A 22345-nucleotide genomic window follows, 5' to 3' on the forward strand; every position below is an offset into this window, starting at 1 on the left:
AAGATGTCATGATCTTTTTATTTTTGTAAAGTATATTTTGACCATGTATTTTTATTTCTTAGAATGTAAATGTTTACAGGGTGATCTGGACCGTGTTTCCATGAAGTCTCGAAAGTTTAGGACTCTAGAAAATTCTCACTCTGGAAATTATGCATTGGGAAGTTCTGTTTCTAAGCAGAATGGATTTAGCTATGGGAATGCACTCCAAAATCCATTGGTAGAATCTGCAAATTCTGAATTTCTTTATAAGGTATTCACTCTTGTTTAACTTTGCTAAAAGGTCAGCTTAATTTATGTGTCGGCTTACCATCCAGCATCTTAGAAGAAAATAATGATAAGAAACATGTACCACATGGATGCCACATATGTTTTCTTTAAAATATATGCAAAAAGCTAAATTTTATCTTCTTCTAAGTACTTTGATGCATTCTACATGTAACTTTTCCATCTCACTTTACTTTATAATTATTACTTCGGATGACTTGGTGGTATAATCTGGAACAGTTTATTAAATGTTTTAGGAACAGGGAATCATACTGGACGAAGTCAAATCTCTAAAAGATGTACAGGCTGTTCATCAGGCTGAAATGAAATTGCTGAAGGAACAGCTTGACAAAGAGCGAGCAAATGCATCACTCTTAAAGACCAAGTTGCATGGTGATGATTAGTTATTCCTTTTGTTTTTAATTTACCATAAATTCTTTCTAACACTTTTTAATGTGACTTGAATTTGACCAGAGGAACACCAACTCTACGAAGCTTCTCACCGAGAACTCTGTAATTTAAAAAAAGATATGGAAAAGGTAGGTTCTTATGCTCTGTAAATGGCTAGAATTGCCAGTTTTTTACCCATCTGTTCTTTTACAAACTGATTTTTCAATCAGCTACTGCCTTTTTTTTTTTTGTAAAATTCTCATATTTGTCAACAAGTTGAGTTTGTTTGCCTGGCTGCTTGAATTGCTTTCTCCTTTCTTACTGAATATTGCTGTATCTCTTCTGATTATTGGAACGGATATACGAGTTGTTAACATGATTCTTTATTAATTTTGTTGGCCTTGATCAAGTATATTTTTTCTTTTACCTTTTCCTCCAACTTCTTGTGATATTGTAAGAAGTTATTGGATGGCTTTTTGGGCTCTATGCACAAATTTGTTGTTAAGACATAATATGAGTTGCATTTGAAATTGGCAGCCATTCAGTAGCACACATTGTTCATCACTTTCATTTCAATGTTCTGCCTTTTATACACCTTATCATGTCATTCTTGGAAGCACATATTCACTTTTTATTATTTTGTTCTTTTTGGTATAAGAACTGTGGTGTTTGATTGGCAGATTCCTGAGACAAAAAAATTAGAGGAAGAGCTCAATGGGACTTTGTCAGAATTAAGAAGGCTGCAAGCTGAAGTGAGCAAAAAGGATATAGAAATAGAACAAAATGAATCAGTAGAGAGTTTGAAATCAGCAATGCAGAGACTAGAAAAGGAGAAGTTTGAAGTAACGGTAAATATGTGTTAATTTCTTGGTGATGATTTCTATTGAGCATCCAATAGTGATTAACAAGAAGTTGATTTTAATGTTTTGTGTATTGATTTACTTTTCCTTCTCAATGTTCTAGCTAATGCTTGAATGTTCTCACTACTTTCAATATTCAAAAAGCTTGAGATTCTTTTGTTTTGACTTGTACAGGCAGAGAAGAATGAACTTTTAGAAAAGCTAAATTCTTTTCTGAACAATAATCGAGAAAAGAATGACGCTGATAGCTCAGAATTACTAAATGCAAGCAAAAATGAACCGAATGAGGTAAGCCTACTTCTCATTTATCTGTTAATTTCCCGTTTAGGAATGCTACACCATTTATTACCTTTTGGATACTTCTAATCTTATGTAGGGCTTTCTTATAACAATTTAATGGAAACTCTTTTTAAACTTTTATCCTATTGCTAGAGCGATGTTATTTCTTCTGTCATGTTGTCATCTTCAATTGGCATTCCATGGTTAATGAGTTTGTCCTTTTGTCATGGAGTCCAAATCAGCAGTTTGGAGCATCCAGAACCTTCAGATTATTAGTCCTATACTATTTGTACGAGGCAAAGAAAAAACAAATTGAACTTTGGTCATGATATAATATCCATAACTTTGTAGTGTTAATGTTCTCATTAAATTCTATAAAAAGGAATTGCCAGTTTGGGTGTAAAGTTGTTGGAATTTCTTTTTTGTTAGCGGGACGAATAGATAACCATTCTGTACATCTGCTTTGGTTGGGTTAAATCCATTGATTTTTTTTTTTTGGTTACCGCACTGCATTGATATCAACTTTTATCTACAACTTAATAATATGGTGACGTTCTTCTTTCTATAATTTCTTTTTTTTTAATTGAGTTTATGGTAGTCATTGATTGATTTTTTTCTGTAGCACTTCATTTATATATATTGATGGAGTTCAGTATACTATTGGCTTTGAAGGTAAGGTTGGCATCAAAAGTTAGAGAGTTAGAGGAAACTCTGAAAGAGGCTTGCAAAGAGCGGGATAGAGCTTTGCAGGAATTGTCTCGTTTGAAGCAGCATTTATTGGATAAGGTATTTTTCTCATTTGTTATTCCTCATTTCAAGTTTGTCACTTGCAAGTAATTCGCTCATTAGCTTACGAATGTGGGATTATGCTATTTTTTCTATCAAGGTAAAAGAAAAAAAGAAAAAATATATATTTTTTTTCTCTTTGCAATCTTTTTTTTTTCTCCTTGCAAAGTGACTTTTTTCTCCCCACTGGTCTTTTTATTTTAAACCGGCTTGAAAGACCACCGTAAAATCTTATGATTTGTTGTTTGAAGTCATAGATCTTCCAAACTGTGCAACATGCGGACAGTTACTGGAATCATAATTTTTTTGGGTTATGCAGTTTCATTTTGCATATAGCTGGCTATGCTTATTGAACTGTGAAAAAGCCCAAGGGATGTGCGCTTCAGCCATTAAAAAGCAAATTTTAGTGGATAATTTTGAAAAAAGGAACTTGGTAGTGAAGGTGGACTTGGATAAGTTAACTAAATATAAATTTATGTTTTCAATATTTAATCAATTTTTCTTTTCCCTCAAACTACTTTGAGCTCGTAATTCGATTTTTACCTGTAGGGATCTACCATACTGCCCTTAGAATCATTTCTTGTCAGGTGCAGTACATTATTTTTTAAGCGGATTCATTCGTTCCACTTTAAATGTATTTGATTTACCTTACAGAAAATTCAATTTTAACATTTTAGCTGGAAGACTAGTTGTTTCACACAGGAACCTTCTCAAACACCTGAAATTTGACAAGGTAGCGAGTATGGTCTATAGGCATTAGTCCAGTGATTAGAATTCATCGAGAAAAATAAATAGAGGATGATAACAAATTGTCAAATTTGTGAATCGAGCAGCATAATTTTATTCGTAGAAGAAGGGGTATTTAAATCTAATTACAATAGACACAAATGCACAACAAAAGAAAGAAATAAAACAAAATAAAATAAATATGAAAGGAATAAAAAAATATAAAGTAAAAAAGGTAAGAAGTAATAATCTATTAGACAAGAAATAATAAGTAATAACGGTTAGGTATTTAATTGTTGTTATAAATCTAATACTCCCCCTCAAGTTGAAGTCTAGATGTCAATAATGTTCAAATTGGATTTGAAGTCATCGAACAAAGACCGAGTAAAATTCTTGATAAGGATATCCGCTAGTTGATCAATGAAATGTACAAAAGGTATCCAAATTTTCCCGGACTTAATATTTTTTTAATGAAGTGTTAACAATCTCCACATGTTTGGTATGATTATGTTGGATTGGATTATGAGCAATGTTGATGGTGACCTTATTATCACAGAATAGTGCAGTGGGACGAAGTTCACGGAGCATGATGCGTAACCAGAGGGCTTCATAGATCCCCAAGGCCATTAACCGGAATTCAGCTTTAACACTTATTTAAGTAACCACAGACTCTTTTTTGTTTTTTTTATGTGGCAAGATTTTCTCATACAATTGAGCAATATCTTGAGGTGGAACGTCGGTAATGAACCGACCCGACACAATCAACATCTATTTAAACAATAATTGACCGAGATGTGTGATGAGAGAAGCAAATTTTAGCTCGGTGTACTTTTTAAATAGTGGAGAATCCGATGGACAGTTTAGAGATGGTGCTCATAGGGGTCATGCATGAATTGACTCACTATACTAACTGCATGACTTGTGTCATGTTGAGTATTGACAATGTAGATAGTTTCCTCATAAGACACTGATAGTGAGTCTTATTGACGAGCACAACATTGTGAATGCTAGATAATTTTTCATTGGGATACACGGACAATTATTGTTTTGCACAAAAGAAAGTTCTCTTTCAAGAGGCCAATCACATATTTGCACTGTAATAGACAAATGCCCGAGTTGATCGAGCAACTTCAATGCCTAAGAATTACCGGAGAGATCTCAAATCTTTCATTTCAAAGGACTTAGCAAGAATGTCTTTCAATGACTCCAATGATGGGAGATCATTACCTGTAAAAATAATTTGTCAACATAGACAATAAGGATAGCTACCTTGTCATTGGAGGAATTTCGGAAGAAGAGAGTGTGATCCGATTAAGTCTGAGTAAAACCATGACTCACAACCACCTTCGTGAACTTGTCGAACCAAATCCTAGGGGATTACTTTAGCCATATAGAGATTTTCGCAACTTGCATTTGCCTTTTGGAGGCAATAGGGTCAAGCCAGGAGGAAGAGACGTGTATACCTCTTCTGTAAACTCTCCACTCAAGAACACATTCTTGATATCTTGCTGGAATAGAGGTCAATCCAAATTCATTGCAAGGGACAACAGGACCCGAATAATCTTTAACATTGTCAGTGGAGCAAATGTGTCCTTATTTTTAAGTCCATAAGTATGTAACATTTGGCTACCAATCGTGCCTTGTTGCTTTCTAAGGATCCATCAGAGGTGAATTTGTGCAAAAAATCCACGCTACCCCGCAACTTTCTTACCCTGAGAAAGATCAACGACATCCCAACTATGCTTCCGCTGAAGGGCATTCTTCTCCTTCATTACTGTCGTTTTTCAGGCTGGATCAACAGGAGCAACCTCAATAGTAGCTGGGATATGATGATCCATCAAAGTGGTGGCAAATGCTCTATAGGTCAGTGATAAACTGCGGAAAGAGACATATTTTGTCATATAATAGAAGGAGCATGTCTGATTGCATACTTTACTCGGAGAACACCTCATTTGGAGGGGGTTGCATTGAGGGTATCACCCGGAATGAAGTGAAGGTCCTATAAGGAGGTAGCAGGTTCCATAGTAGTAGCATTGGAACGGGTGTGCATAGTATAGACACGAATAGTGTGAGGAGGAGATGGTGCACTCACCGGATGTTGCACTCTTTTGGAGAAGGGACTCTTCAGTAGCGAGAACAATGGGGGGAACTTCCATAAGTGTAGGATAACATATAATGTCTGAAAATCTAAACAACCCCTCACTTGGAGCCGATCTAGGAAAATAAGTAACATTTTCAAAGAAGGAGACATCAGCACTCACATGAATTTTGTTAGTGATAGGATCAAAACACTGATACCCTTTTTGAGTGGCGCAGTACCTAAGGTAGATACATTTTATGGATTTGAGATCAAGTTTACTCCAATTGGGGGCAGTATTCTGTACATGAGCTATGGTTCTGTACATGAGCTATGGTGGACGATGTCTTTACTCATCAAGAATTCACCCAAAATAAAGTTGAAATTTCATGACCAGTCCGATCCAAAGGACTAGAGTAGGAGTTTTGAATTGAGTTAAAACAAAAATATGAAAGTTTTTGAAACATCACAACTTCTAATCACCTTTTATTGATGAAGGTAGTTAATTGTGAATGAGGGAGAAATTAGCGGAAGGAGTGTAAGTGTGGGATATGTAATGAACACAATGATGTTTGACTAACTGACATGTCTCACAATGAAAACTAAAAGGGTTTTTATTAGAAAACATCAAAGGACAATTTTTTTAAATATTGAAAATTAGGATAACTTAAATGACAATGCAATAACCTAATTGGTCATTCAATAACTCAAGATAAGCTACAACTCTTGAGAGATGTGTCTGTATTTTCTATGCTCTTCTTTTAGAAGTACTAGAGTTTAGCTACCCTCTTAGCAGTTTTAATCATCCCTCGAATGACGATCCTAAAAAATACAACCATCATAAGATAAATTAACAACACAATCATTATCATTCGTTAACCTGCTGATAGATAACAAGTTATATTGTAACTGGCTAACATGTAAAACAAACTCCAGAGTTAGATCAGGTGTTGGTACAACCAACACTTCGCCAGCAATGAAACTTTAGAAGCCATCAACAATTTTGACGGTATCTTTTTTAGAGCACAAATAATAAGTCAAGAAAACTTGCTTGATTTATGATATCTGAATCAATAATTCACGGACTAGAGGACAAATAAATCGTGGAAGTCATAGAAAGAGTACCTTTTTGGACGTGATAGGTCAACGGACCTGTAGAGACTTGATGTGCTCTAAGAAGCTTGATTAATTGCTCTATTTGGTTTTTTCAGGGATTCAAAGGATTCTGGGATGTTTCAGGGATTTGGTTGATCTGTGGTAAGCTCGGCCGTCGCCGTGAGAGCCTTGCTAGTAGATGATTTGACCGAAGGTTTGTAAGCCGGCTTACCGTGAAGTTTCCAACACTTTTTCCGAGTGTGGTTGAATGTATCACAGTAATCACAAGTGGGGTGACTGGTTCGAGGTACAATGAACGAGGAGTGGGTACTATCTGAGATCAAGACGGGCAATTCGGCTGAAGGGGTAGAAGGGCTGAGGATGACAAGTCACCTTCTTTCTTCCCAACGAATCTCAGTGATAGTGGCTTGAGCAGAAGGAAGAGGATTAGGCTCCATAATTCTGACTAAGTCGAAGGAGATAATGTTGAGATTCCGAGATATCGATGAAATCCGGTAGGATCACGGGAGATGGATACTACTACATGAATCTGGACACCTGCAGTGAAGGTTGTCACTGGAAACAGACTGCAAGAAGGCCGGCGGTATGCTTTCTGGAACCTGCGGCCGAACAGAGGAACCTGCAGCTGGAATAGAGGAATTCTGCAGCTGCTGGAAATGGCACAGAAAAAATAGAGGCCTTTAAACCCAACGTTGGCAAAATGTTGATAGAGGCAGGTTCGGGTTAGCTGCATCCCGATTACCCGCTGTGGAGCCAGAGCTGAGGGTAGCTAATAGCTACAGGACGCTATGTTAGACGGTCCGTCTGTTGATTGAGGGATATGGAGGGAAGATAGACTACGAGACTCTTGAAGTCGTCCTCACCACGGTCCAAGCCTACCCTGCCGAGGATCCCACGAGGGTAGTACCCTCGATCTGCAATCCCAAAGCATCGCCCAATGTCAACTGTAGGCAATCTGCTCTCAAGTGGCTACATGTGATGAAGAAGAAACGGGACTTCAGTAAGGATCTGTCAACTGTAGGCAATCTGCTCTCAAGTGGCTACACGATGTGATGAAGAAGAAACGGGACTTCAGTAAGGATCAGCAGTAGCGGCAGGGATCACCAGCTGTAAGATCAGCGACACTTCTAGATATTGCAGGTAGTTCAGGGAGGCCTTGCGTCTGAGAAAAACAGCAGCACCATGGCCTGATGATGGTTGAAGGCAGGAATTTTGTAGGAGAATACCTGCAGATGGCTGGCGGTTCGGGTGGAAACTCTAGTGTTAGAGCCAGGGCTCTAATACCGTGTCAAATTTGTGACTTTAGCAGTATTATTTTATCAATAGAAGAAGGGGTATTTAAATCCGATTATAATAGACACAACAAATGAAAGAAATAAACTGAATAAATTAAATAGGAAAGGAAAAAAACATAAGAAAGTAAAAAGGGCAATAAATAATAAGCTAAAAGGCAACAAATAATAAGTATAATGGCCAGGGATTTAATTGTTTTTATAAATCTAATACAAATCATTAGGGGTAACAGCAATTCAGTTTTCAGATTCAGAAGCACTCAAACAAGTTTGGAAGGTAAGTGCAGAGCAAGTGAGTTTTCTTGCTCAAATCTTGCACAAAACTAGACAATTACTTGCGCCATGTCATTGATTCAATCCTTCACCTCATAAAAAGTTAAGGTAACGAAAGTATTATGGAGACAAAACAAGATTGCTCTAATTTAGTATTTGCAAACTTGATGCCAAGCCATAAAAATTTTTAGAACTAACCACAAAAATATAGAAAAATTTAGTGAAGAATAAAATCTTGAACAAAAAACATAAAGCATTCTAGCAAGAAAACACTACAAAAAGCTGAACTAGGGAAGGCTTTGAACACTGAATTTTTTTTGGAAGTTTGGTGCAAAGTAAAGCCTTGAAAAATTTGAAGGAGAGTTTGTGAATGAGAATGCAAATGAGCATCGTATGACTGATCAAAATGAGAAGGTAAGTGGTTAGGACAAGGGGGGTTGAGGGACTATTTTTCCCAAAAACTTACGTGAATAAAATGAATCAAGCTTGTTAATCTTCTAGAAATGCAAGGAATCTATGTGAGCATTTAGAAAAACAAGGAAGTTTGATACCTCTCTTTCGACTTACTTTGAAGATACAATATGAATATTTTAATAAAACTTGATAGTTTTTTAATTATTGGTTATTTTAGAGCTAGGGGTTATTATATGTATAAATCTATTTAAAATATGTTTTATAAAGATGTATTATAAAATAAAATAAATATACACGCCATCTTGTATTATGCAATTGTGAATGCATATATATACATTATGTTTGTGTGTGTGTGTGTGTGTTTGCTGCGTACTCCGGCTTGTTGGTTGGCATCCTCAGTATAAGACCCCTCAGGTTTTGCTGCGCACTCCGGCTTGTTGGTTGGCATCTTCAGTATAAGACCCCTCAGGTTAGAGGTTCGAATCCCCTCTGGCGACATGAGCCTTAAGGAGGTAGTACACGAATTGTTAGGCACATTAAGAGTGGCCTCTGGCCATTTCTTTATATGTATATATATATTAGCACACTTTAATCACTTAAACATGTGCATGTCATATATGGAGTCAATTTTAAATTAAACTAAGCTTATTATGGGCCAGAGTAAGAGCATCAGTTAGATTTTGACTTTAATAAAATTTGAGCGGTTATTGTATTAGTTTGAAGTTTTGAACATAATTACTAGCACTACTACTAGTCATAAGTCTTTGATGAATTTACCTAATTAAAATCTTCTACAAACCATAGATTTCACGTTCAATTGTCAAGGGAGATGTTGCAGGGAATCAGGTTCCGTTAGAAGTTCATGTACTTGACAACTTGAATGGGGTAGACAAAGATAAAAAATCTTATAAAATTAGATATTAGATTACTACATTCGATGTGTATTGTTTGGTTTGACTATTCATGTTTATGTAACTTGATTGATGCATTTATGCGTTGTTTTAGAGGGAGCCCTTGGGGGTTTGGGCTGTTTGTATAATTCAAGTTTGTTTGAACTTGACTTTCCAATGCATGGAGATCCATAATGGCTATTTTTAAATGGAACTATTTTTTGACCTGTGTATAGTTGACCAAGTCTTATGCAAGAAATGGGTCGAGCTGGTCAATATGGTTGATTTTTACGTCAAGCTTTTAAGTAAAGTTTAACTCAAACAACACATAAGAACTATTCTATAAATTTAAGCAACCCAACAAAGTTAGAAAATTAAGCTTGATGTAGCGCTTCGGGGAAATTTGGAATGCAACATGGCATGCTTTGATAACACTTCATTGTTTGCGAATGGATTAGTTTTGAAGCACTAAAGTGTTTGTACTTATGAAAACAGACTGAGGACTCAGCAACATATAATTATGTGATGTATTAATTTCATTGATTTCATTTTTCATTATAGATGATGCTTGTTGCTAATAGGAATAATGAAAGTTTGTCTTACAAGCAGAAAAATCATCTAGAGCAGATTAAATTAAAATGTATGATTTATGAGAAGGGGATGGGAGAGAGGGCAGTGGCTAATGTTCACCTTATCTCAGCCACTGTCTGCATGATGCTGCTGATTGTGTAGCCTCAGGAATTTGTTTGTCCTCTGTTTAGGACTCGGTTTGCAAAGAACTACAAAAAGTTTGAATGTAAATAAACAGCTTCAGACCTTTTCTTCCTAGATAATTTTTACTTGGGAAATTTACATACATACCACAATTCTTCTATATTTACTTATCAAAATATATATTTACATGCATGCCACTCAAATCCTTAACGTCGCACAAAAATTATATATGCATGCCACTCAAATCCTTAACGTCGCACAAAAAATACCAATGGTATTATTTGTGTAAATATCGAACTTTTGGGAGTTAGATATTTAAATGCATAAGAATTGTGGTATGTATTTAAATTTCCCTTATTTTTGCTATACACCATACATTGCCTTGGTTAGTCCACAATAATACCTTAATGCATTTACTTGAGTGATTCATATGATTGTCACTTGATCGCCATATGATCTTGCATGAAGTATAAAAAAACTTCATTCAAGACATGCTCTTCAAAAAAAATAAAAAAATAAAAAAAAAAGGAAAAGAAAGAGGTAGTATTATGTTAAATTATATAATATTTCCTTTCCAACCAATCAAAAGGTTGCCAATTATCATCATCGCCATTCTTTTTCCTGCTCCATTACTTGAATGGGTTGGTACGAACACTAGTGGCCTTTATATAAATTTGTATTAAATTTGTCGGTCCAGAAATTTTATTTTGGGGCAGTTACATAGATACTATTCAATTCCTATAAATTTACATATCTAACACTTAAAACTTTACTTTTTACATATATACTGCTCAAATCTTTCATTTCACAAAAAAATACAACTATTTTAACTTTCAAAAACTAAAATATACTTTTTCATGCATAGGCAAGGTGGCATGTATGTAAAAATTGAAGTTTTTGTGTTAGATATGTAAATAAATAGGAATTGAGTGGTATGGTGTGTATGTAAATCTTCCTTTTATTTTGTTGAATATTTCAACCGCAATCTATCAAGAATGCATCCTTATGCTTTCTGCATTTTAAGGGAAGTTTTTCTCTTCGAACATTCTGCAGTCAAATTGAAGATGGTTTCTTCTACTACGATATTGTATTAGGAACTTGAAGATGAGGACAAGATGGATGAGGACTGCAAGCTGATTGAAGAGCTGAAGACATTGACAGACTATCAAAGGTCTCAAATTTCGCAACTGGAGAATTCTTTGCTGCAGGAAAGAATGAAGACGGAGGAGTTGATGAAGCTAAAAAGTGATGAAATTCATCAGTCAAATGAAACCAACAACGAGTTGAAGCAAAAACTTGCTAATTTTATGAGCATAATTGATGCAAAGAATGTTGAACTCCAAAATCTTCAGACTGCCTTGGGACAATACTATGCTGAAATTGAAGCTAAGGTTAGATTCAATATCAATCACTTTTTGCTTGAATTTCAGGAGTATATTAGAAGTCTGAAAAGAAGAGATTTTCAACGGAACTTGGAATTCAGTTACTAATTTTCCATCTTTGACCACTTAAAAATTGTAGGAGCGCCTCGGAAGAGAATTGACCACAGCGAGAGAGGAATCGGGAAAATATAAAGAATTACTGAATGTAAGGATATGTTTCTTCTTATTATGCTATAACAACATTATTTATGCATAATATCATACTTTTCTTTAAAAAATGGCATTAATTTTTTATTCAGTATCTAAAACTGTTCATAGGAATTAGTTATCGTTGTATAATTTTGGAATAGCAATATTGTTATGGAAATTGTGCTTGGAAATGGTTTTAGTTTGATATTGAATGGTTTATTATAATTTTAAGGAATATTTCGGGCTATCATACTTGTAGCATGTTCAAGGAAACTCCCCATTTTTCTACGTTGTTATTAATTGTTATTGCACTAAACATGTACTTTTCTTTTGTTTAATTTTAGTAGAGGTGCAAACGAGTCGAGTCAAGATTGAGCCATCTTTGGATTGAGCTTGACCTTGCTTAATTTTATCGAGTTCGAGTTCGAGTCTATGAGTTCGAGCTGGCTCACAAGTCGGCCTCTTTATTATAAAAGAAAGAAAATAATATTAATTTAAGGTAGTGTTAAAATAAAATGATAAATAGAATGAGCAACTATGGTAGAAATAATAAGAAATCACTTAATATAAAATACAAAATATTATTTCTCTTAACATTTTTAATATTTTAATGAGAAAATCTTCAAATTTTATATATTTTGAGTATATTTTATATTAATATTTTTTTTTAAACGAGCCGGCTCACTGGCTAACGAGTCAAGTCGGCACTAGCTTGAGCTTGGCTTTTTAGCCCATTGAGTTCAATTCATGTGCCACTTATCGAGTCGGCTCATGAGTCTGGTTGACTTACTTCCGCTCCTATATTATGGCATGTGTTGTCTAGAATGCCATAAAAGGTCCGCCATATGATCTTGCATGATGTATAAAAAAACTTCATTCAAGACATACTCTGCAAAAAAAAAAAAAAAAAAAAAAGAAGAAAAAAAAGGAATAGATGTATTATTATTTTAAATAAATGCAAATGCAGTTAGCTGCATGGAGTTTCTCTGTTTCAGAAAAATTTGAGTGTTCTTTATATAATATTTCCTTTCCAACCAATCAAAAGGTTGCCAATCATCATCATCGCCATTCTTTTTCCTGCTCCATTACTTGAATGGGTTGGTACGAACACTAGTGGCCTTTATATAAATTTGTATTAAATTTGTCGGTCCAGAAATTTTATTTTGGGGCAGTTACTTAGGTACTATTCAATTCCTATAAATTTACATATCTAACACTTAAAACTTTACTTTTTACATATATACTGCTCAAAGCTTTCATTTCACATAAAAAATACAACTACTTTTAACTTTCAAAAACTAAAATATACTTTTTCAAGCATAGGCAAGGTGGCATGTATGTAAAAATTGAAGTTTTGGTGTTAGATATGTAAATAAATAGGAATTGAGTAGTATGGTATGTATGTAAATCTTCCTTTTATTTTGAATATTTCAACCGCAATCTATCAAGAATGCATCCTTATGCTTTCTGCATTTTAAGGGAAGTTTTTCTCTTCGAACATTCTGCAGTCAAATTGAAGATGGTTTCTTCTACTACGATATTGTATTAGGAACTTGAAGATGAGGACAAGATGGATGAGGACTGCAAGCTGATTGAAGAGCTGAAGACATTGACAGACTATCAAAGGTCTCAAATTTCGCAACTGGAGAATTCTTTGCTGCAGGAAAGAATGAAGACGGAGGAGTTGATGAAGCTAAAAAGTGATGAAATTCATCAGTCAAATGAAACCAACAACGAGTTGAAGCAAAAACTTGCTAATTTTATGAGCATAATTGATGCAAAGAATGTTGAACTCCAAAATCTTCAGACTGCCTTGGGACAATACTATGCTGAAATTGAAGCTAAGGTTAGATTCAATATCAATCACTTTTTGCTTGAATTTCAGGAGTATATTAGAAGTCTGAAAAGAAGAGATTTTCAACGGAACTTGGAATTCAGTTACTAATTTTCTATCTTTGGCCACTCAAAAATTGTAGGAGCGCCTTGGAAGAGAATTGGCCACAGCGAGAGAGGAATCGGCAAAATATAAAGATTTACTGAATGTAAGGATATGTTTCTTCTTATTATGTTATAACAACATTATTTATGCATAATATCATACTTTTCTTTAAAAAATGGCATTAATTTTTTATTCAGTATCTAAAACTGTTCATAGGAATTAGTTATCGTTGTATAATTTTGGAATAGCAATATTGTTATGGAAATTGTGCTTGGAAATGGTTTTAGTTTGATATTGAATGGTTTATTATAATTTTAAGGAATATTTCGGGCTATCATACTTGTAGCATGTTCAAGGAAACTCCCCATTTTTCTACGTTGTTATTAATTGTTATTGCACTAAACATGTACTTTTCTTTTGTTTAATTTTAGTAGAGGTGCAAACGAGTCGAGTCAAGATTGAGCCATCTTCGGCTTGAGCTTGACCTTGCTTAATTTTATTGAGTTCGAGTTGAAGTCTATGAGTTCGAGTTGGCTCACAAATCGGCCTCTTTATTATAAAAGAAAATAATATTAATTTAAGGTAGTGTTAAAATAAAATGATAAATAGAATGAGCAAATATGGGAGAAATAATAAGAAATCACTTAATTTAAAATACAAAATATTATTTCTCTTAACATTTTTAATCTCTTAACATTTTTAATATTTTAATGAGAAAATCTTCAAATTTTATATATTTTGAGTATATTTTATATTAATATTTTTTAAAAACGAGCCGGCTCACTAGCTAACGAGTCAAGTCAGCACTAGCTTGAGCTTGGCTTGTTAGCTCATTGAGTTCAATTCATGAGCCACGTATCGAGTCGGCTCACGAGTCTGGTGACTTACTTCCACTCCTAGATTATGGCATGTGTTGTCTAGAATGCCATAAAAGGTTGCTTTCCTCACTCTTAGTTTTCCTTGAAAAAGCACCAATAGTATGGCACTGGTAATCAAATATCTGGATTATTCACTAGCCATACTGCCATTTAACAAAATCATATGAGAGCCTTATTGATGAAACATTTTCTTTTAACTTGCTATGACTATGATGCACGAACTCACATGCATGCTAACATACACGAATCTTGAAGGTTAATTCTTTTAACAATTTTAGGGCTTTTTTAGACGGTCATTAATTGATGGAAGATTTGGAATATTTTTGTTATTATGTTACATGCTAAGATAACGATTTTCTTAACAGAGTTCCTTTACAGTCCCTTTAGTAAATTTTCTGCATTCTATTTGTCTTTAACATCTTTCATATTTTCTTTAACTGAGTTCCTTTACAGTCCCTTTAGTAAATTGCATTCTATTTGTCTTTAACATCTTTCATATTTTCCATGATGGTTCTAACTATTTAGCCAAATGGATTTGTTTTGCGGTTTTCCAAATAGTTTTTCGTTAAAATTTATGTGATTATGAGGTTTTGCATAAGTTTTGGAATTTTTTTAATTAATGTGTTTTTTACATGTTATAATTTTATTTTCTAAAAACAAATTAACATGTCCTTGAAAACACTTAAAAACAACTTTTAGGTTTTTGAATGTTTTAAATCAAATATGCCAAATTTTTTTGTTTCAAATCAAAACATAAAAAAATAAAAATAGATAAAAAAATAGAAAATATAAAGCAAAGTGATCCCAAACAAGCCCCAAGAAAAGTTTTCCTACAAAAAAAAAGATAAAATAATAAAAAATAAATAGAGCACTTCATAAAGATATTGTACAGTATTATTCAATATGTGAAAATTATTTGATACTTATGGTGCTTGATGTTATATATTGAACATGAAATCATTTTATATTTATGAAGTTTAATGTTATGCATAAATTCTTGAGAAAAATTATAGGTTATTAGCACTTTAATATATGCTAAACCATTAACTATTTTATCTTGCATATGATGCATTTCAACAACATCATCTCATGGAATCAACGGTAACATGTGGTTTGAAATTATTGTTCTTAAACGTATTGATGCATAAATGTTAAGCATCACATTACAAGCTTTATAAGATTGTTTTATAAAATAAATTCAGAATACATTAACACTTTAAAATTTAAAATAGTTTTTCTATCACTTGTAGAACTAGTATATCATATATATTTTTCTTGCAGTCCTTTATTTCTCTTATATTGCTTCTTTCAATTTTAAATTGAAAACATTGTAAATTTTAAATTTAAATTTGTAAAACATCCAAAATTGACATCAGCCCCACCCAAAAAAAAAAAAAAGGTTATAAACCTTGCATTGCATTGTTTTTCATGGATATTCAAATCTCTAAAACCCACAAATATCTTACTGGTTTTGAATTAGCTTTGACCTGCTAAACATGATGCATTTTATTTTTTGTATATAATTTTTTGGAAATAATGTTTAGATCACAATTCTATTAAATATTTTCCCTATAGGTCGCCAACCAGTCTCTGGAAATATCTAAAAGAGAAAATGAAGAAGTTAATGCTAGACTTTATCAAACCGAAAGAATGTTATCAGAAAGCAAGAGTTCCCTACATAAGCTAGAGGAAGACAACTCGAAACTACGCCATGCACTGGAGCGAAGCATGACAACATTAAATAGGATGTCACTAGATTCGGATAATTATGTAGACAGGTGATTTCCTTTTTTTAAAAAAATTGGGAAATTTCTATACATACCATCCAGTTCTTACATATTTGCATATCTAACACCCAAGGTTTGATATTTACATTTATAGCACCTTGATGTCATGAACCTATGCATGAAAAGGTGTATTTCACTTTTAAAGAAACTAGTGATGTGGTGTTTTTGATGTGATGTTAAAAATTTGAGTGGTATACATGTAAATTTTTAAAAGTAAAATACCAGGATCACTATTCTTTCAGTTTGATAAAGTCTAGCATCCATATTGTAAACACTCAATTCTCTTCTATTTACATATCTAACACCTAAACTTTAATTTTTACATGCATGCCGCCTTTTACCTTTGTATGAAAAGATGCATTTCACTTTCTAAAATTAAAATGATGATAGTTTTGATGTGATGTGAATGACATATCTAACACCTAAACTTTAATTTTCACATGCATGCCACATTTTACCTTTGTATGAAAAGATGCATTTCACTTTCTAAAATTAAAATGATGGTAGTTTTGATGTGATGTGAATGATTTGGGTGATATAAATGTTAGATATGTAAATGCATAGGAATTGAGTGGTATGTATGTGAATGCCCCAAGTTTCCAGTAGAATTGAAGCAATCTATATGATATTCTGATTTTTTTTTTTTTTTTTTTTTTTTTTTATTGTGTTTGCATTGTGATTAAATTGCTGGTGACATATTTTCAGAGAAATCATAGTAAAGAGGTATCCTTGCCAGCCACTCCTCTCTTTTCCATGATTTTGCAATGCCTCGTTAGATTTTCATGGCTAACTTACTAAAGCTGGGTGTTTACAGGTTCTTGATCTTATGGTTCGCATGCTGGGTTTTTCTGAGGAAGACAAACAGAGGATAGGTTTTGCTCAGCATTCTGCAGGTAAAGGTGTTGTTCGAGGCGTGTTGGGTTTGCCGGGCCGTCTTGTCGGAGGAATTTTAGGCGGAAGCACCGGGGCAGCATCGTCGAGCACTTCTGAAAATCAGGTTAGACCTCAGAGTTTCACCCTTTTGTGCACCTTTCGTCGTATTTATGTCTCCGTTTAAATTCAGACTGGGTGTCATTTACCATAAAACTTGAATTCATTTTCCATTTTATTTTAGCAATTATAGAAAAGATTGTTTTTGAATCACTCGTCTTTGTCTCTAATCACAAAGTCTTAAGTTTAAGGCAGGCCAACATATCTGGATATGAGTTTAAAAAAAAAAAAAAAGGGAGCCATTTACATACATACCACACAATTCTTATATGATTACATATCATCGTAGTCTCACAATCCTTCTATTTTACCAGTCCTTTGCAGATCTATGGGTTGATTTTCTTCTCAAAGAATCAGAAGAAAGAGAAAGAGGCGGTGCAGACACTTCCAGTTCTCAGGTTCCAAATTCTGCTTCTGTAGTACAGTACGAGCCTTCTGCACATCTTGACGCCGAGTTCTCTACTGTTCCCCTGACCGGGACTTCCGCAGCACCAATTCCTAAGAGGTCTCCACCCGTGGGGTCACAGAGGTACTAAATGATGGTAAATTTTAATATGATCATGTAGATAAAATCATGGCAGGAATACCGGTTGAAAGTTTGTTCTTCTTTTTTTATTGATTTTGGCTGTATTCTTTCTCACTTGAAATAATAAGATTGTTTCTGTCAAAATTTATGGTTTGATGCTAATTGAAAGAATGATGATAAAAGAAGAGAAAAATCGCAAACATTAATCTAAGTCATTTACATGTATTGGCCAGTATTAAAAACGGTAGAGCTCACTTGACACGTGACGCCTCATCATTGAACTCCGAATGTATCAGTCCTGATGTAATATTTTTCCTTCAGTAAAAATGGTGGAATGCATGTAAATTTTGTATTTTTACCAACATAAATCAAATCCAATTGAAAAGATAATGATGAGAGCGGAGGTGGAGAGCTTCTGAGAGGAAGTGGGAATAGAGGAGAGGTTTTTCTGCAACTGGATGAGAAATAATAATGTGAGGAAGTTTGAGACAAGTTTTCATGATAAATTTACATATATGCACTTTATAACACCTAAACTTTTATATTTAGATCCATAACACTCAAAGCCTTGACGTCGCATTAAAAAGACTGTCATCGTTATCTTTTTAATTGTGCAATACATATTTTAATGCACAAGTATATGACATTAATGTGTTAATAAGTGTGGATGTGAGAGTTTGGGTGTTAGATATGTAACATCGCATTAAAAAGACTGTCATCGTTATCTATTTAATTGTGGAATGCATATTTTAATGCATAAGTATATGATATTAAGGTGTTAGTAAGTGTGGATGTGAGAGTTTGGGTGTTAGATATGTAAATACCTAAAAACTGTGTGGTAAGTATGCAAATTTTCAAGCTTAATCTGACTGCCACTTGACTATGAGCTTGTAGAGTTAGCTTGATAAACTCGAGCTTGAGTTTTGTGTTGTTTGAGCTCTACTCGGCTCCTTTACTCTCCTTCCTCAAGGATCATGATTCGGTGCATATATCAGTTTGGTTCTATTTTCCTAAGTAATTATACATTCAACTCACAAAATTAATATGTAAATTTAGAACTATAATTATAAATTCCTCATACGAAAATACAAAATAAAGTCAGCACAATTAAGAAAATCAAATAAAATTAATGCGATTAAAATAGCCTTGATTTTACATGCACAACTATAAATTTCTTCATATTTAATTTAGTTTATATTATAAAATATAAAATGAATGTTCTCATGCATCACTATTTGACATCATGATATTAAATTACACTTGTATGCTACTTATTTCTAATGATTAGCACTAATAAAAGTCATTGGCAAATAATGATTAGCACTAATAAAAGTCATTACTAAAATAACACTATATTTACATATTTAAGGCCTAAAATCTTATTTTTAAATGTCACATAAACTATGCTTTAAAAGGCTTACTTCCCTTCTTAGAAATTAAAATGATGGTATTTTTTATGCAATATGAAAGATTTGGCTGATATAAATGCTTAAAATAACATAAGAATTGTATGTCATGTATGTAAATGAGCCATAAATAAATATATATATACAAGAACCATACAACTTCAAACATTTTAAAAAGCCATTTTCCTGCATACGCCACCCAATTCCTAACTATTTACATGCTTTTAACACCTAAACTCCAATTTCTATACTAATAACAGACAAATCTTTCACATCACATCAAATCAAAAATATCAGGATGGCATAAATAAACAAATAAACACATACTACCTACATATAACTTCAAATATTTTGAAAAAACGTTTACATGCACACCCCCCAATTCCAATCTATTTACATACTCGAGAACCTAAACTTTCACCATTTCAACTTTCAACAAATGAAATACACCTTTCCATGCACATAAACTTCACCTTCTAATAGGTAATGCATGTAAATCTTCCTATTTTAAATGCTTGCATAAACAACCAAACTGAAAAAAAAAAGGAAAGACATCAAACCTTCTTATTCATATTATTCCATATTATCAAAACATACAAACCAGCTCCCACACCACGACAAAATGGCAACAAAACCAGTACAAAGGAACATATTACAAAATTCAAATTTTTGTCAGATAATTGTCCTCTATTACTCCAAAAACACATTGTAGGCACTTCTCCATTAAAATCATTCTCCCAAAAACACCTTCTTTGGCGCCCATCTTTCTCTGCGCAGCTTCAAATTATTGAAACAGATATTATAAGCATTTAGTGTATTTCAGTAAGTCCAATCTTGAGGCAAACCCATGTCTGATGAAGGAAGCAGCTTCGCCTCTTGTTCCCCCAACGCTGGATTCCTCGTTGATTCCTGGATCTGAACTTTTCCTTTCGAACCAGCTGGAAAAATATATGTTTTTTTTTATATTTATATAACTTCTGAAGTTAAAAAAATGTAAGCTTTGCAAGAAACAGCAAAGATAATTATCATTAACTGGAAAAGATGAGTGTTTCTCTGTAAGAAAAATAAGAAGTATTGTTAACTGTACAACTTTGTCTCTTCATAAACCTTCAGAAAGTTAAGAAAAATGCAATCTTTTGAAGAAACAGCTAAGATAACTATCGTTAAGTGGAAAAAAAATAAATGTTTATCTGTATAAAGCTTCTGATACCGAGGAAAATGTAATTTTTGAAAAAAAAAATACAGCAAACATAAGGATAGTTAGCTGAAAAAATTCTTTTCTCTTTATAAACCTTCTGAAAGTTGAAAAAAATGCAATCTTTCGAAGAAACAGCAGAGATAACTAATATATAAAATAATTATGAAACCAAGAGCAAATATAAGCATCGTTAAATGGAATAAGACATTTTTTTCTGTTTATAAACCTTCTGAAAGTAAAGAAAAATCCAATCTTTAGAAGAAACATCCGAGATAACTATCGTTAATTAGAAAAAAAAATGAGTTTTTTATCCTTATAAAGCTTCTGAAAGTTGAAAAAAATGTAATCTTTAAAAGAAAGAGCAAACTATTAATTACTTGCGGCAAATTACAAAAAAAAACAAAATCTATGGAGCAACAGACAGTTGAACGGAAAACAACTCACAAAATTTCTTCTTGGAGTCGATTCTGTGAACTCGGGGGAGAAAAACACCGGTCCCGCTACTTTTCCGAACCGTGCCGGCAGACCGGATGGGTAAAAGTCGGTTGGATTCATGGTCATGCACCATCCGTTGCCTCTGCAAAACCCTAGCAGCAGCACTCGCCATCTTAAACCTTTCAAGCTGCAATAAGAAGGCCGAAAATATTAATCATTCAAATAGAAACAGAGCATTAATGGTTAAAAAAATCAAATATTGCAACCCATACATAGAAATCGACCGGTAATGACGGATAATACTTATAAACGTTTTTTGAAACAGCAACAAAAGGACCGATGCGTTCACCGACGACTCCGCCGCCGCCGCCGGCGACTCTTCGCCGGAAAGGAGGTTTAAAACCGGCGTTCATTGGTGATAACAAAGAGGTTGGCTTTCCCTGTCCCTGAAACTAAACCTAGATAGAAAAAAAACATGGAAAAAAAAGAGAACAGAGTTTAAAAACAGAGGTTTGCAGAAATACCTCCGGGTAAAAAGGTAAACCTTTTAAGGGTTTAACGGTCGGATGTGCTCGCTGGTGATCGAGGATGTTGAAAGATGCAAGCTTTTGCGAGAGGTCGTCCATGGAGGCGATGCGGTGGTCGAGGAGGTCGAAAGATGCGAGCTTTTGAGCGAGGTCGTCCATGGCCGCGAGGCGATCCCTGTTAAAGGCGGACGGAAGCCATTGTTGGCCGTCGGAGACGTGAGGAGGTAAATTCTCCGCCATGAGGATGCCGGCGAGTGGTGTGGGTGTAGAGATGAAGGGAAGAGAACAGCCGCCGAGGCGTGATTTGAAATACGAGCGGGGTGGGACCAAGGACGGGGAACCGTAGGGTTAATGGGGTAAAAGAGAGAATTGAAGGGTGATTTTGTAATTTCGAGAGGTTTATTTCCTAAAATATTTCTATTCAAATTTATCGAAATTTTTTCCCGGGTTCCGAACACAAATGATTTCAAAATCTAACATAAAATTATATTACATCACGACTTTTGTTATAATAATCCATCAGGACTCTAATCATTGTCTATCACATGCAGAGTCTAAGCCCCCTTAAAAATAATAAAATAAAATAATTTAATATACGGTGAGTCGGTAATGTTCGCATGATAAACATTAAATGAAATCCTAATATATTTTTGTATCAAGACTCCTACTCCTGATGTAATATTTTTTTCTCAAACCAGAGCCGATTTGTCGGTTCATTGGTCGAACCGTTGGTTTAACCCTAAACTCGAGGTAGACCAATGGCATGCAAGGATATAATTTCTTGAGTGAAATGTACCTCCAATTATAGTGGATTTTTATAATATTATTTTTTTTTTCAATTTAATTTATTTTGTTAAGGAATAAAAAATAAAAGGTGTAGGGCTCAATGCTCTTCGATAAATGAGTAAATTAGTAATCCCTTGGGTGCATTTCAACAATTTTCAATCAGGTTAAAGTCCTCGCATAAAAAATTAAATTATTTTTACAAAATATTATATATATATATA

The 22345-nt window shown here is 33.9% G+C and overlaps 2 protein-coding genes across 3 annotated transcripts in view; one reads left to right on the forward strand and one right to left on the reverse strand.

The window, feature by feature from the left end:
* Positions 1-18043, forward strand: part of LOC110019847 (golgin candidate 4-like) — a 46647-nt gene extending 28604 nt beyond the window's left edge. Inside the window, exons 4-15 of the mRNA XM_020717703.1 lie at positions 80-250; positions 522-657; positions 739-803; positions 1335-1502; positions 1689-1802; positions 2466-2579; positions 11176-11472; positions 11603-11668; positions 16045-16248; positions 16926-16979; positions 17071-17253; positions 17561-18043. Of these exons, the coding sequence (XP_020573362.1) occupies positions 80-250; positions 522-657; positions 739-803; positions 1335-1502; positions 1689-1802; positions 2466-2579; positions 11176-11472; positions 11603-11668; positions 16045-16248; positions 16926-16979; positions 17071-17253; positions 17561-17782 (1794 nt within the window). The 3' untranslated portion in view covers positions 17783-18043. The remainder of the gene's footprint in view (positions 1-79; positions 251-521; positions 658-738; positions 804-1334; positions 1503-1688; positions 1803-2465; positions 2580-11175; positions 11473-11602; positions 11669-16044; positions 16249-16925; positions 16980-17070; positions 17254-17560) is intronic.
* A 1682-nt stretch (positions 18044-19725) lies between these two features.
* LOC110019886 lies at positions 19726-21678 on the reverse strand. Of its 2 annotated transcripts, none has more exons than XM_020717746.1 (4): positions 21336-21678; positions 21084-21257; positions 20821-20998; positions 19726-20116 (listed from the first exon to the last, which is right to left on the reverse strand). In XM_020717746.1, the coding sequence occupies exons 1-4, from the start codon at positions 21576-21578 to the stop codon at positions 19998-20000; spliced, it is 714 nt and encodes a 237-aa protein (XP_020573405.1). In that variant the 5' UTR covers positions 21579-21678; the 3' UTR covers positions 19726-19997. The 2 variants fall into 2 exon arrangements, with proteins under 2 accessions (XP_020573405.1, XP_020573404.1); XM_020717745.1 differs by having other exon boundaries at positions 21084-21263.
* Between the last annotated feature and the right edge of the window lie 667 nt (positions 21679-22345).

The sequence above is a fragment of the Phalaenopsis equestris genome, unplaced genomic scaffold (genome assembly GCF_001263595.1).
Source record: "Phalaenopsis equestris unplaced genomic scaffold, ASM126359v1 Scaffold000084, whole genome shotgun sequence".
Taxonomy (NCBI): Eukaryota; Viridiplantae; Streptophyta; class Magnoliopsida; order Asparagales; family Orchidaceae; genus Phalaenopsis; species Phalaenopsis equestris.

What these genes read in the sequence shown, in the direction of transcription:
- LOC110019886 (XM_020717745.1), bottom strand. Translation starts at nt 21,578, where the DNA reads ATGGCGGAGAATTTACCTCCTCACGTCTCCGACGGCCAACAATGGCTT. An exon ending in GTTTACCTTTTTACCCGGAG is followed by an intron (nt 21,264 to 21,335) that starts GTATTTCTGCAA and finishes ATCTAGGTTTAG; the next exon opens with TTTCAGGGACAGGGAAAGCC. An exon ending in CATTACCGGTCGATTTCTAT is followed by an intron (nt 20,999 to 21,083) that starts GTATGGGTTGCA and finishes TTCTTATTGCAG; the next exon opens with CTTGAAAGGTTTAAGATGGC.